The following is a 16243-nucleotide window of genomic DNA, read 5'->3' on the forward strand; positions in this document are numbered from 1 at the left end:
AAGTCTGGATACCACTTTATTAATCACGGTCAGGAGGGTCAGGTAGTAAGTTGTAAGTCTGGATACCACTTTATTAATCGTGGTCAGGAGGGTCAGGTGGTAAGTTGTAAGTCTAGATACCACTTTATTAATCACGGTCAGGAGGGTCAGGTAGTAAGTTGTAAGTCTGGATACCACTTTATTAATCGTGGTCAGGAGGGTCAGGTAGTAAGTTGTAAGTCTAGATACCACTACATCAATCCGGGTTAGGAGGGTCAGATGGTGATACCCGTATACAGGTAATCTTGTGTTTCCTCGAGGCACCTCTACTTACCACTGTCTGAGGTGTGAAATTATATAGGATAGACTAGTTAATGCAGGTCCAGTGTCATTTTGAAAACTGTTGAATTAAAAATATCTCATATAATCACCAATCAACTTTAATGTTTATGTGATTGCTATTCAATAATAACTATACAAATTTTCCATTTAATTGTCAATCTGTAATATTAGCCAACCATTTTACCATACCACACAAATTGTTTACATGATGTGCACATGATGTATGCATGATCTGTACACAATATGCACACCAAGTTTTTGTTGATTTACATTTTGAATATTTGACATGTTGATGTCAAAACAGGTGTTAGTGATCTTCTTTCATTTTTTTTAGCTATTTACTACTTTTAAGAGACCTCTGTGTACCACTAGGTTTTCACCAAAAGCCTAGAAGATGAAACTCCACATACATAACATATTAACAGGTTGTTGGTTCTTTAGAAATTTCTGTAACTGGAGATTTTTCTTGTTTGTTCAGTTAATACAAGGATAGCCTTGTACAAGTCAGTGTGACCCAAAAATACAACGAGTTAGAAAAGAATAGTTCAAACTTTGTCAGGGTGACATAATGTCTCACATGTTTTTATCAGGTCATTGACAAGGTCGTTGACGTTGTTCAGAGACGTCGAGAGAATTTAAATGTGTTTTATGTTTGCTATAGTTTTTTCCTTTGTCATTGTCATTGAAAATGGGGTTACAGTATTACTGGTTGTTGAATACAGGTATTCTGGATAAAGGAGTTAAGCTGATCTGATAAAAGTATTAACTTTAATGCAAACGCACTTGTCAGTAAATATTCTGTATACAGCCAGTACATTTCATATTTCTTTTCCAACTTTTTCACTTAATATGAAAAAATTGATAAAAATAGTTAAGAATGAACATCTCTTAATTATGAATTCTAAATGTCATGTAATGCCTTTCTGTACACCATTTTATCATAGTTTTTTCAGACAAATTTAGAATTTCTTTCTGGATGACTTGTGAGTGCTTGTAGCTGGACAAGAAATAGCTGAGCCTGTATGATACAAATAAGATACTTTTTAGCCCACTTGTACAATATAGTTTTGTAGTAACAGCTTTAACACCCCACCCCCAATTTCTCATTATAGGTCATCTTTAAATACTTCTCCTCCCTGGCAAGACACCAGAGATACATCATAGTTATCCATATCTTATGTAATATTCAAGTCCCAATTTGAAGCATTAGATATTTTGGCAAAGTCTCGAATTATTTCCTTCTAATAGTCACCACTGTTTTCAATTAGAAGTTTTTGAAACTCATATTTTGATGAGTAATTATACAATAGGATATGTTATTCACACTCAGAAAGGATTACAACACCTGTATACCAATTAGCAAGATTACCTTTATGATTCAGGTGAAATAACAGTTTTCACACCTAAAAGTTGAAGTAAGAGATAGAATTATATAGACGGTCATCTCATCAGATGGTAGGGACTCATTTCTCAGTGTTTTCTTTTTTTTAATTGCAATGGATGAGTGATACTGCCTTTAAATACAGTTATCAAGGTCTCATAAAGTTAAAGTTTGTGTCATATTACACAGGAAATCCATGGATACAAGAGAAGTATCATGTGGACAATCATCGTTTGGATATTTATCATCCTCACAGTCGGTCTGCTGCGACTTTTCTACTACTGGTTTCCTCATCTTATGATACGGTCCACACATACCAAGTGTTCCTTGTCAACAGCCACTGTCGTTGTACTCAAGGTGAGTTCAAGGTCATGAGTTAATGTCAATATACAAATATTATAGAGAAATGAAGGTTTAGGTTGTGGGGTGAATGTGTAAGCTAGCAGATCCCAAGGTCTACCGTTGTGGTTTTCTATAGGTGTTGTTCATTGGGTACAAGGTCAATACTCATTGTCAAGGACACAATATTGAAAATAACAACCACCATATTCATGACCTTACCAGTTATTATCATTGTTTAGCTGTTATTAAATATCTTGGCTGTAGTGGGTGAAGGTAAGTCATTCATGGCTGGTCAACATCCCCAGACTGTTAGGATCATATCACATGAAGATTTTCTCTCCATTTCTTACAGAAATAGACAAGGTGACGTGATCTTTTTGAGAACAGAAAGGTTATTTGTTGGTATAATGGTCCATTTATTGAGGATCTAATGGCTGATGATTAAATAGAAATTGGAAATGTCAAAACCAAAATCTGAAAAGAAATCAGAATTTTTCTCACCAGATATACAATTCTGTATTTGGTTACCTTACATATCATATGTTACTGCAGGTGATTGACATAACATATTTTAATTCATTCTGAGGTATGCTTTAGAATTAATTAATAAGTACACATGTATTTGATGGTCTATGCAATCCTTGATACCAAAACACAAGGTTGATCTTTTGAAGTACATCAAATGAATGTTGAGGTCGCGTAATAGTATAATGTAATGGCCTTGAAGGTGTGTGTTTCTCCTTCAATGTAATCTTCAAGGGAGGCCATCAGTCTGTGATTGGTCATATTATGTCACTTTTGCCTTTAATTTCACCAGGATCTTTTCCAGGGGTGTGAAAGTGGTTGGGTGGCGTAGTAGTATTACACTCGCTTTTCACCTAAACATCCAGGGTTTGATTCCCACAACTGATGTGAAAAGGTGTTGGGGGTCACCTGCCCGATCTCATGATTTATCACCTGGTACTCATGTTTCCTCCCACAGTAAGACCCTTCGCGCACTTCCATCCATTTATAAATATAAGTTGGAAAAAACTTGTTTAGCAATTGTTGTAAAACAAATAAAGTTTATTTATGCAGCGTGAGAGGTGATGGTAACACCTGGGCCATGCTCAAACATGAATTTTGTGCTCAAGCCTTATGTCTTGTTTAAGTTAAAAATTAATAAATAAGACTTATTTTGCCGAAGATTTAAAAACAATTTTGAAAGGAATTCAAGTCAAAGTTACATTTCATGTTTATATTTGACATTTGTATTATTTTATATGATTAAGGTGAATTATAAAAAAGTTTGCTTGAGCAGAAAATCTATGTTTGAGCATGAGAATGGTTTCATGAATACAGGCCCTGGCGTATAGAGGTCACCTGAGGTGAAGTCTTACGTGACTTTTAATTTTGATTGTCTTTTGACTTTTGCAGTCCATCGTAAACAATTTACATTTTCAAATTCCTCTCAATAACCACAGCATGGATATTGATCAAACTTGGCGAAAGTGATCCTTTGGGGAAGGGGACCCAAAGTTGCTTGTAATATATTATATAGATATGGGCCAAAAAGGGATAAATCTTTAAATGGAAATGTTGTTTTAGAATTGGTGCAGCTCTATTGTATTGATAGTAGATACCTTAATCATGTTTAATGAATTTAAGTTAAAATTGTTGAGGTCAAGTCCCTGATGCTTTTTGTCTTTGAGGAGGGATAATTTTTTATTATAGTTGACATAATTGTCTTTTTTATGAAAGCATGTACAGTTGCTTATGTGGTTCTGTGGTAGTAAAACACCAGTCTTCTTCACTATATATTTTATTGGAATCACTTTAAGTTTCTTAAGAATTCTTCTCATGTAGTTGTATAAATAGCAGCCTAAGATCTTGTATGCACCTTTTGTCATCTGAGAGGAAGTCTCTAGCTACCTATTGTGATTATGTTTCGTCATGAGTCATACGTCGTAAATGTTTTAAATGTGGATATTTCTGTCCTGTGAAGGTATGAAAAATAAACATTAGTGAACTAACAATAAATGAAAGAAAAAAAAAATCATCCTTTTCTCAATCTCTGTGTGTACAACAAGCTGGGAATACAAAATACTGAACAATCAAATTGGCTGTAAAATCTTACCACACTCCTAAATAGAACGGGGAGGTTGTTAATTGTAAACAGAAACTTTTCAGATAAACACAATAAAAATGAGAATGACAAACTACGATCAATGACGAGAATGATGTCTTTTTTTCAAATTCACCTTTAAATTTAAACTTAAGTTCTCAAAACACACAAGGATTAAAAACTAAACTTTCCTAAATGGCATGTTTCCTGCTTGAAAAGAATTTTGTAGTGAGGAAAATATAAAACCTTAGCCCTGCTGGGGGCAAAGTTGACCTCTTGACCAAAAGCTATGAAATTTGTTATGGGGATCTAATTAAACCCCACTAGGGCCAGAGAGTCCTTTATTTTACAAAGATATGTTTATTATTAGACACTTGTTTAACCTTTACCTGGGACATACCATGGCTGTATGAAAACTGTGAAGTATACATTTTTAACCCCCTCTCCATTATTGCTCCAGGATGTCACATTTCTCTCAGTGTTAAGTTTGTTTTAATGTTGCTTTACGTCGTTTTAACAGCCACGGTCATTTAATGATATGTCAGGTTTGGGTGGTGGTGGAGGAAAGCCGGAGGCCGTGGAGAAAAGCCACAGACCTGTGGCCAGACTACCTGCATGGGGTCTGCCCCATGTAGGCCGCAAACCATCAATCCAATCAAACCGCTAAGCTATGTTACTTTTACCATACTCCTACACTTTGGAATGCAAAAATTACGAAAATAAGAGAACGAGAGGCTATTTTTCTTAATTATAAGCGATTTTATATCTTCTTTAATTCTTCTTTCAAATTTGACGACAATAAATAAATCAAAATAGGTCAAAGAAAATAACAAAATACATACAACCATATATTTATCGCCAACAAGCCAAATGATAAATAGCTCTATGATGAAGTTGACTAAATAAAACCTTTGAAATACCCAAGATGTTGCAATTACTATCCTATCAATATGAGGATTTAAACAAATCGAAAGTTTATACCTACTTCTTTATTTTGAATGTATTGCAAAGTAATAGTCCTTACTTATTATAATTATATTTGTAGTTGAGGAAAGTAGATAAGGTATACACAGCATTTCAGATAGATAAAAGTGTAAGTAATTACATTAAATGTATTTACATGCCTATCTTCCTTGAAGTATCATGGTTAGACTTTTCTTCCAGTAATTATGTCTATAAAGGCATAGTTCTATGAGATTAAACCAGACTTCCATATATATACAAAATTTACAATATTTTCAATATAGCTACTACTATTTCTGATCCCCAATGCATTAGATAATGTCACCATGACACCCTAAATGAATAAATGTTATGGAAATATTTCGTTCTAGTTAATTGAGAATTATAAACATGAATATTTTGGGTTTTTTTTATACGCGCTTTGTTTGAAGGAATATTTTCATTTTCTAGGAACTTTAATACATATAAACAAACCACAATCAACCTTCATCAAATAAAACTAAAATACAAAAAATATAAGTTATAACAAAGTCAACATCATGATCAGTGCATTATTAAAAATATATTATTCATAAATCATGAGCACCAAATGTACCTTGCCTACGAAGCGCAAACTTTTTATCTTCAAAAACTTGAAAAAGTGTCATGGCGGTGGGTGTGAAAATCCTGAAAAAGTGTCATATCGGCGGGTGTGCGCATAGGATGAACAGTCCAATTTTGTGACGTCTAATGAGGTAAAGTGATGTTATATATTAAGGCGATCTTGCCACAACGACAAGGATTAAAGCAAAATTGATGTTCTGTTTGTAAGTTTTGTTTGTTTATAAGTGCTGTAAGTTGATAATTCTAACCAAGCTCCAGACTAGCTTCTTATCATGGCGCCAACTCACACGTACAGTGTTCTGTACGCTTACGTCATGTCGAGAATTCCGTAAAATATATTGTTCAAAATCAATAGTTCAACCATACTGTGCTTCCTTTTTGAAATGTATAGTAATTGAATAGTTATTTGAAAAAATTGATTAATTTTGGATGCTTTTAAAATAGCGATTTGAAGAATCGCGTCATTATTTACGCAGAAAATTGCCACTAGAGGGCTCTAACTCTTTTTTCGATATTTCAGCCAATGAGAAGGCCAGGATCGGTAAATTTTGTCTGAAAGGCTGTCGCAATAGGCTATGCGTACTGAGTATGTTTAGCCTAAAAACAGATGTCTTTAATTAACAGCTCATCCTGCACAACCTTTCCCAGAGAAGGGGATAAAGTTTTACATAGTGCATATAGGAAAATTACATTTTTGAGCCTGATTTGTTTAATTTCCATTGGAAATCATTCAAACTTGGTGAGAATTATGAGTATTGGTTGTCAATTTATTGGTATGTAGATACTAACACTGAATAGTCCCTTTTATTGTTATTTTCCTAAACCTCGTCCGATTCAGTCCAGGGCTGTCATTTTACTGTTAATGTCCCCAAACGTCATCCTTGGTATGTAAGTAGGATTCCATCCAGGACTCTAACTTGTTATTGTTATGTCCCCAAACTTTGTCCTCAGTATGTAAGTAGGATTCAGTCCTGGACTGTGTATTTGTCATTTTACTGTTAATGTCCCAAACTTCATCCTTGGTATGTAAGTACGATTCACTCCATGGCTCTGTTATCATCTTAATGTTTTGTTGTTTATGGCATAATAGGAAATCAACTTAAGATAAAACATTAAAATCTCTAGAACTTTAGATTCAGATATGGTAAAACTGAATAATTTCCATTGATGGAAAATTTTTTGAATTACTTCACTGAATTTGTGAATTCTATTAACAAGGCTTGATCTTGTGAAATCTTGCAGGGAGAGGTAATTTGTACTTTGGTTTCTATTTGGAACTAACCACTGTGGCTATATCAGGCCCTTGGGACTTGACGTTTTATTCAGCCAGTTTTGATTGTCCTTGGTCTCCGCTAATGTTTCTGCACTTTACGCCTTTTGCATTATTGAGAAGTCCTAGAAGGATGAAAAAGCTGTATGATGTAGCATCACTGTGACATCCTAGAAGGATGAAATAGCTGTATGATGTAGCATCACAGATGAGTCCTAGAAGGATGAAACAGCTGTATGATGTAGCATCACTGAGAAGTCCAAGAAGGATGAAACAGCTGTGTGATGTAGCATCACTGAGACATCCTAGAAGGATGAAACAACTGTATGATGTAGCATTACTGACGAGTCCTAGAAGGATGAAATAGCTGTATGATGCAGTTCAATTCATTATTTGGCTGTACAGTATCTAAATATATATTGTCTTTTTTGCAATTGCCAGTGACAGAATTATTCATCTCCAACTAATAAAGGGAGGCAACTGCTCATGTCATTTGTTTTGCATTACAGGACCAGTATCTCCAGTGGTATGTGTCCCATGTCAGAGAGATGGTGGTTGATGGTCAAGGTGAAAATACAGACAGGTGAGAAAAAAATGTATTTGTTGCTGATAGATGTTTCAGTCATTGTGCTGTTTGAATGTTCTATTTATAAAACTTCAAGTAAAAATCAAATTGACTTTTTCGTTTCCTACCACCTCATTCCACCTAATCATTTACCATAAAGCTGTTAGATTTATAAATCACTTGATAGGTTTCATTTTCAAACCGTTAAGGTACTTTATGTTGGCCATTTCTCATGTATTTTCCAACTAAGTTATGTCATGTTTATATATATATGATCAATGAAGTAATATTGACAGTATGGCCAAGTTAATTGTCAAATTTCAAAGGCAGTCTTCTCTTTTATCAAGACACAAAATAAGACACAAATATTACATAAATTACATCATATACATAGAACATAGAATAAATACAAAGTTATGAACTAAAATCGTAAACTAAAATTGACAGTGGTAGTGTAAATGTAGGTGTCTCAATAGTCCCTTTGGCCAATGGCAAAAAGCCATCTTAGGTTTTCATATGAAAGATGGTGATTTAAATATTTGTTTTTTTTAAATCTCGGTACATTGTGCACGATAGCCACTGAGCATATATGTGATCGCAGAAAAAAAAACAACTTTCCTGTCACACCCCAAGGTTTACACATACATCTTGGTCCCACTCAGAATATAAGAAATGTATAACATATATATATTTTTTATAACATGGCGTTTTTGTACCCCATTTAATATTATAATCCTTTTTGACTACATTTCACAAATTTTGTAGTTGTATGCTTAAATGTACTATCCTTTTAATAGAAATAGCCACTTTCAATTGATATGTGTGATTGGTTGTACTTGATTAACAAGTCTTAATATTGGAAATCGGATATATATTGCTTTTAAATTAAAATCCCAAACTTAAATAGATTTCTTCCTCAATAGATTTATTGACATATCCTTTTTATTCTTGATGTTCATATTTCAGACCAAAACTGGAGAGAGGCACCTCAACTGTCAGTTTTACAAAGCTTGATGAAAATGAAGAGGCCGCAGCCGCCGGAAGTACAGTGAGTGAGACACTACCAGCTTATAAGTATATGTTTAGGAGAGGACTGTTAGGTTTCATCATATATTTCACTTTCATTTTTAAAAAAAAAAAAAAAATTGAATGAATTTTTGACCAAAGCAGATTCAGATGAATTTCAATACAATAAGAAATGGGAAAGGGAGACTACTGATGCTGGCTTAGATCAATTTTAAGTTTCTGCCACATAATGATAAACTTTAGTTCTTTTTTACATTGTGTTCAAATGTTCATTTTCCATAGATTACTCTAAAAATTAGACACTCTGTCTCTTAAAGTTTGCATTTTATAATTTATATCTCCAGATTGGGGAGTTGAATAATAAACAAAAAAAGAGGGATGAATGAAAATTAATGATTTCTGTTGTCTCAAAATCTTAGCGAAATCCAGGTCATTAACTGAGGAAAAGTTTTGAATATTTGTCTTTACAGGAACAACAAATAAGATTTGTTCGTTTTTTCTTCACAAAGAAAGTAAAATTTTTATGGAATGGTGATGAGCAAAACTTTGAAAAAGCCAGGTAATGTAAATATTCTGTGTAGTAGAACATATTTTGTAGTAAGTAAAATAGCAAATTTTGTTTAGCATTCCACCATTAAACACATATCACTATTGATTGGGAACACTTATTAAGGTCATTTGACTATAGCAAAATATTTGTTCTTAAAGAAGTCATACATTCATTTTAAAAATTTGAAGAAATACCTAGTTACATGTACTTTGAGAGCAACTGTCTTTCTTCTGCGCTGTTTAAAAACATAATTTCTTTCAAGTGCCACTGATATATTGTCCTATGAAATAATTAGATTATTTTTGCAGAAGTGCATTTAGAATTCTTCAACTGATATGTCCTAAGGAAAATCACACTTGGGCGTCAACCATTCATTTTAAGCCTTGACCCTTAGAAATGATTATTTTTGTGAGTTTATATGAGAATGAAAGACAAGGTGAAATGGTCATATTTCAGTGGACTAGCTGAATGCACAAGTTGTTCATTCTTTCATCGACAGACAGGTCTCAGCGTGGAGGATCAGATTAAAAAGTAAGTCTTCAAAACTATTATGTAAGACTGCGGATTTTGACTATGTTATGTTAACTAGAGGAGGTAGAGAAATAGCAGCTACACCAAGTTGCTGACTGTGAATTGTTATGTTTATAGTTACAAGTGAGGCATATTAATGTTTACTTATGTTTTGGATGCTATATTATATATACATATGTATCTACATTTATGTATTACCTATATGTAATGACTTTCAGTAGTTTGTAAAGAGAGCTATTAATTTACACTATAAAGATTAATCTTATTTACACTTAAACTTCTTTGCAATGGTGTCCATCGTTAACAACCTGTTGCCTAAGTCTACTAGGTGGAGAAGTTCATGATCAGACAAAGAATTTAGTCAATGATGAAGTAGAGTGCTGTGAACAATTTTAATCCTTGTTTACAATTTGATTCCAGAAGAGTGATCTATGGTGTTAATTCTATCAGGGTTCGTGTGACCCCTATTTTTGAGCTCATTATCAAACAGGTATGTAAACCTTGTGTGGTCTTGGTGTATTAATTGTGTAGTCTTGATGTATTAGTTGTGATCATGATGATACTGGGTGGAAAAGTCTGATTGTAATGTTCAGAAAGATTTAGTTAAATCTTACACATTTTTAGGTTTATTAGCTATATCTGTCAAAAATTGGATGTGCATTCTTTTTCATAGATGCTTCTGTTCTGTTACAAATTTTGATTCGGCTTCTTATTTCAGATTATCTCCCCTTTCTACATTTTCCAAGTATTTTCCTGCTCTCTGTGGTATGCTGATGAGTATTATTACTATGCGTCCTGCATTGTTTTTATATCCATTCTCTCTATCAGCGTCTTTATCTACCAAACACGAAAGGTGGGTATTAAAGGTCAAAGGTCAGATTATTATTATTATCCATTACTTTGCTCAAAAATACAAAAATAAACTTTGGAATTTAAAAAATTTAAATTGATTATATTGTAAATATATTGCTTAGATATAAAAAAATTTAAATATTATTGGTTGAAAATGTTATTAAATTGAAGAAACATCAATAGCAGTATTCTGATAGAACTCTGTTAATTGTAACCTCCATTTGAAGTTTTCATATTTTAGATGTTATCACTTTGGTGTGTTGATGTGATAATGGTATAATGTGATACATTTATATTATAAAGAAATGTTTTTGTTTCCTCTTTTATATTAGATGCAAAGGGCCCTCCGAAACACAATTGCTTCATCAACCATTGTGACAGTGTGTCGGAAAAATGGAGGTATATTAATATTGTATTGTATTTTACGAGATATAATGATCTCTAATAGGTTCATTCTCCGTGTAAGTACAAGGTATAAAATTTACCACATAACACTGCAGATACAATATTGGGGAAATCAGTATATTTCCTTTAAACATCACAGAAATTGGCAGGATTTGTTACAATTACATATCTCAATTGTCTCTTTCACATCATCTAGGATTTAGTCAGAATTAAATGCATACTTATTCAAGAAATCATAATTATCTCCCTTACACTGATTGGGAATTTTCAGATTTAAAATATTGCTATACTCATTTATGGTCATATTGGGTGTGTTTTAATTAGCGGTAACATTATAAGCTTACCTAGGTTGATGGGTCAAGCTTATGTCATGGCAATGGTGTCCATCATCAGTCATCCATCGTCCGTCTATCTGATCTGCGTCAACTTTTCAATTTAAACAACTTCTCGATAACCAGCACACCAATTGTCAGTGTATATGGCTGGTTGATTGCTGAGATAAAGCACAACAATATTTGGGAAAAGAAGTGAAGAGGAAAATAGATTGGTTGTACCTACTTTTAATGCCGAAGGTGCATATATTAATATCTTTTTTAAACAGATTCTAGTTTTGACAAACATTGAATATTAGGTGAGAGATGCAGACACATTGGACCTCTTGTTAATACACTGATTACAGGATTATAGGTTTTTATAAGTATTCTGTTTGCCACATTTCAGCTTATGAAGAAATCTCGTCGGAGGATTTGGTTCCTGGAGATGTTATAGAGATCCCTCGCCATGGATGTGTCATGCAGTGTGATGCTGTTCTTACCTGTGGAAACTGTATTATCAATGAGAGCATGCTTACAGGTACAGTCAAGTATCTCTCTCAAATCTTGTCTTCAGAAATAAATGTCATTTGAAAGAAAAATTGATTCTTTCAGGAAATTATTGCAAGTCTGATGTAAGATCAATTTTCAGTGTTATTTCAGAAACTGTTGAATTCTGTGTTTTTGTCCTGTTTTCTAATCTTGATAGACTCCATCTTTCATGTGTTGTCACATTACACAGGTGAAAGTGTGCCTGTGACAAAGACTCCACTACCAAATCCTAGTGGCTCTGGAACAGAGGACAAACCCTTCAGCATAAAGGAACATGCACGTCATGTATTGTTTTGTGGAACAAAGGTCATACAGACACGTTACTATGACAATCAGCGAGTGAGGGCAGTTGTTGCTCGAACTGGTAACTATATAAGTAATAAATTCATATATACCAATCTAAGTCGGATTCCATTGCATATCAGATTATACTCTTCTCATTATGTTGAATTTCAATTGATGTTTCAATGTAAAATAATGTAGTATTATCCCGTTTAAGTATTTGATGTTATGGAGTTTGTTATATCACATATTTCCTACTTTGAATACGTAAATCATATTCTCATATATTCCATTACATGCAACTTTCACTAAATTTTCGAAGAGAAGAATTAATCACCTTATCTAAGAGATAGTCGAGGCAATATCATGAGTTGGTATTGATTTACAGTACTTGTAATCCACTCTTTGTTATCTTATCTCCATTTGTGATTGTTACTGAACTGAAATCAGAAAATCCTTTAGCTGTTAATTTCTGTGTGTCATTGGAATTTAAATATGAACATGTGTACAGCCTATTCATACAAAAGAAATTATTCAGACAACATGTTGAGCCCTCCAATCTGTGTATAATAATCAAGAAGAAGTTTTCTCATAAACTTTCTGGAACATGATATTTGCAAAATGGTGCATATATTGGGAATTGTCATTTGCCCATCAATGTATATACAGGAATGATTTTATAAAGCTAAAACATTGGTGACATTTTGAATACAATATCTGAGTGATAGCTATAAAATTTAAGTTGTAAAACTGGATGTTTTAATGTATATATAGAGGTAACTTTTATTACTTCCATTGATCTGAAATTTGATATTAATTAGAATATCAAAAGTATTTAACTTGTGTTTTTTATTTACTTATAGGTTTCACCACATCTAAAGGAGAGTTAGTGAGGTCTATCCTTCACCCTAAGCCTGTGGACTTTAAGTTTAATCGGGATACTTACATATTTATAGGAATTCTTGCCATCATAGCTGGTTTAGGGTTTATCTACACCATCATCTTAATGGTAAGTAGAACATAGATGACAGTCATGTTGACGAACTGTTTAAGTCCATATTTGGTATAACCTTTTTCTTGTACTCATACAAAAGAAATTAAATTGAAAATTCTTGAGAGATTTGATTAAAAGCCTGATAAATCAATTACCACCACATAACTGTGTGAATGATGAAGGGCTTTTTTTCCTATAGATTTAGGGACTCCAGGCTTTCATATAAATGTTGTGATATTTCTGTATAAAAAAGGTGAAAAATATATATTTCAAGTTTTATCAGGGTGATTCCAGTAAAATATCTAACAGGAGAGTTCCAGGTTTGTCAAATAGGGCTGCCCATAGAAGGGATTTAATTCAAACAGTATTTGATAGTACGTGGTAATTTCTTTTACACCTACCACGCATAGATTTTCTTCCTATCCTCAGTCCTACTTGTTGGGTATATATTTTACTAGAAAGTCCCTTAGCTTGAACTGTTCCATATGAAAGCTGAGAGATCATCATGCTTATTTTGTCCAGAATTTATCAGCAGATGAACCCAGAACTTCTCTCCAACCACTCTGATTTCCATTTTTACACGCATGTTTCATTAGGTGATTGACGAGGATGATGCTAGCGACATTGTTCTCCGTGCCCTTGATCTCATTACCATTGCTGTACCACCTGCCCTCCCTGCGGCTCTCACTGTGGGTATCGTCTTTGCTCAAAGACGACTGAAGGACAACCAGATTTATTGTATCCTACCTAACTGTATTAACGTCAGTGGAACCATCAACACTTTCTGTTTTGACAAGGTAGATCACTTCACACACGATACAAAGAAGAGTTTGCATTCAGTCTGAAGCTGTCCTTGTAGAATTTTGAAGCATATGTAGATATTGAAAAGGACACCACATTTTCAGGAATATATTGAAGGATTGTATTTAATCTGAAAAGGTCCCAAATACCCGATACACCATGACAGAGTTCCAGCTAGGAGGATAAGCAAATCCTTCATAATGACGTTTTAGACTGGTCAAATTCGAGTTATAAGAATGTTTGACTTGCATGAGTTTAAGTTAGGAATGCAATTTCACTTCTGTTAATAAGACTAGGGCAGCTTGTTTGACTTAGTAAGGAGGTATACGTTACTTACATTTTAATGACTTTGTGATGTTTCAGCCTCACTATTGCTTTTGAGTATGTGATCGAGTATGGACAAAGTTTGAACTAGAAAGAATAAAGAGACTGTACCCTACAGCCCTTACAGCTTAATCCTAAATCTTGTATCATAGGGCCTATTTTGTTGACCTGCAGGCTCACAAAAATCTACTTTATATATCAAACGTTTCTTGTGCTAAGTTGATTCAGTTCAATAATTATAGAAAATAATACATGCTAATGTAAATTTATACTTAAATCTTTTTACAACATGTTTTCACAAAAAATATACCTGGCAATTAAACATTTCATGTTTTGCAATGAAAAATCAATTAGTATGCGTTAATATATTTATTTATCAATTTTGTATGTCAGACTGGAACACTAACAGAAGATGGTTTGAACATGCAGAGTTTACACCTAGTAAAAGATGGCAGGTAATGTATATGTAGCAGAGTTTTATAATCTTTTGACAAATAAAAAAAAAATGTACCTTACAACATCTAGATTCTTGGCTTATTGTCACAGTTCAGATAGGTTCAGATTAATGACTTTCAGTTTTGTCATCAGATATTCTTGTCATTCATCATAATTTTGGAAAGTTCTTGTCAGCACTTTAGTAGCATCATTCCTCAACAGCATTTGATGAAAATTTATGGATAACCTTTATTGTTCATGTAAAGTCAAGGAAGAGCTGTGAGGTGATTTGTATTGTCTACAATGTATGGTTCTTTTGTTATATTTTAGAGAAATTGTGGGAATGCAGAACTGTGTTACAATCTAAAACAAAAGACAATCTGTCACTGTGAATGGTTTTAACATATTATGACAGTTTTATTAGAACAAACTTTATTTGTATTTTTTAGTCTTAATTCTTCACCCTTTGGTAGAGTTTCCTATCCTTAATATCAACTTGGTTTAGATCTTTTAGTCACCTGTAGAGATAAATTAATCATGTTTGTAGCACACAAATGTACACTTCATTCTCTTAATTAACAAAAATATATTTTGGCTTTTGATAATTTAAAGATTTTATGTTCTCTTTTGAAGTTTTACTGAAGAAGTTCAGGACAAGTCTATATCAATGTTAGACCCTACCATGCCTGTCATGGCTGCCATGGCTACTTGTCACTCTCTCACCATCATTGATAATGAGTTGTGTGGTGACCCTCTTGACCTTATCATGTTTGAGGCAACTGGATGGGTGAGTTACATTTCTCTCACTTGAAAAACTGTAAAACTGCACAAATTTAAGGCTTTACATATCATACTGTGATATGTTCCTTCTTTACAAAGAGTTCCATAAGAAATATTTCAAAACAATATTCAGCCATATCTAAAGTCTGTTGAACTTTGGTTTAAATTTTGGGGTAATATTATTGTGACAAAATTCTGTGATGTATAGATGGAGATTTATTAGGCTTTATATGTATTTTACATAATTGTTCTGATGAGAAAAAATGTCAAGCACTGTCTATTTGGAAAAAACAAATCTGGCAGCGAAAAAAGAATGAAGATTACCTACAAACTTACTTTTTTAGGACCTTGAGGAGCCAGGACAGGAACACAGTCGTTTTGACATGATGGTCCCAACTGTAGTGAAACCACACAAAGTGCAAGGTCAGCCATGGAGTACACAACAGGTACTAAGTAGTATATGTCTATCAGTCTACAGCCTGTATATGTTGTATAACAATGGAGACACACAGCAGGTACTAAGTAGTATATGTCTATCACCCTACAGCCTGTACATGTTGTATAACCATGGAGAAACACAACAGGTACTAAGTAGTATATGTCTATCAGTCTATGACCTGTACAGGTTGTATAACCATGGAGACACACAACAGGTACTAAGTAGTATATGTCTGTCAGTCTACAGCCTGTACATGTTGTATAACCATGGAGACACACAACAGGTACTAAGTAGTATATGTCTGTCAGTCTACAGCCTGTACATGTTGTATAACCATGGAGACACACAACAGGTACTAAGTAGTATATGTCTATCAGTCTATGACCTGTACAGGTTGTATAACCATGGAGAC

General features: G+C 33.6%; 1 protein-coding gene across 1 annotated transcript in view; it reads left to right on the top strand.

Annotated features, from left to right (window-relative positions):
• Positions 1–16243, top strand: part of LOC132549399 (polyamine-transporting ATPase 13A3-like) — a 50136-nt gene that overhangs the window by 12612 nt on the left and 21281 nt on the right. The window contains exons 3-17 of the mRNA XM_060213326.1: positions 1892–2059; positions 7494–7567; positions 8516–8597; positions 9046–9134; positions 9582–9656; positions 10077–10146; positions 10375–10509; positions 10841–10907; positions 11634–11765; positions 11967–12140; positions 12922–13067; positions 13649–13849; positions 14571–14632; positions 15246–15399; positions 15737–15838. Of these exons, the coding sequence (XP_060069309.1) occupies positions 1892–2059; positions 7494–7567; positions 8516–8597; positions 9046–9134; positions 9582–9656; positions 10077–10146; positions 10375–10509; positions 10841–10907; positions 11634–11765; positions 11967–12140; positions 12922–13067; positions 13649–13849; positions 14571–14632; positions 15246–15399; positions 15737–15838 (1731 nt within the window). The remainder of the gene's footprint in view (positions 1–1891; positions 2060–7493; positions 7568–8515; positions 8598–9045; positions 9135–9581; positions 9657–10076; positions 10147–10374; positions 10510–10840; positions 10908–11633; positions 11766–11966; positions 12141–12921; positions 13068–13648; positions 13850–14570; positions 14633–15245; positions 15400–15736; positions 15839–16243) is intronic.

The sequence above is a fragment of the Ylistrum balloti genome, unplaced genomic scaffold (genome assembly GCF_031769215.1).
Source record: "Ylistrum balloti isolate Yb309-2 unplaced genomic scaffold, AGI_CSIRO_Ybal_v1 Utg370056, whole genome shotgun sequence".
In the NCBI taxonomy this organism is placed as follows: Eukaryota; Metazoa; Mollusca; class Bivalvia; order Pectinida; family Pectinidae; genus Ylistrum; species Ylistrum balloti.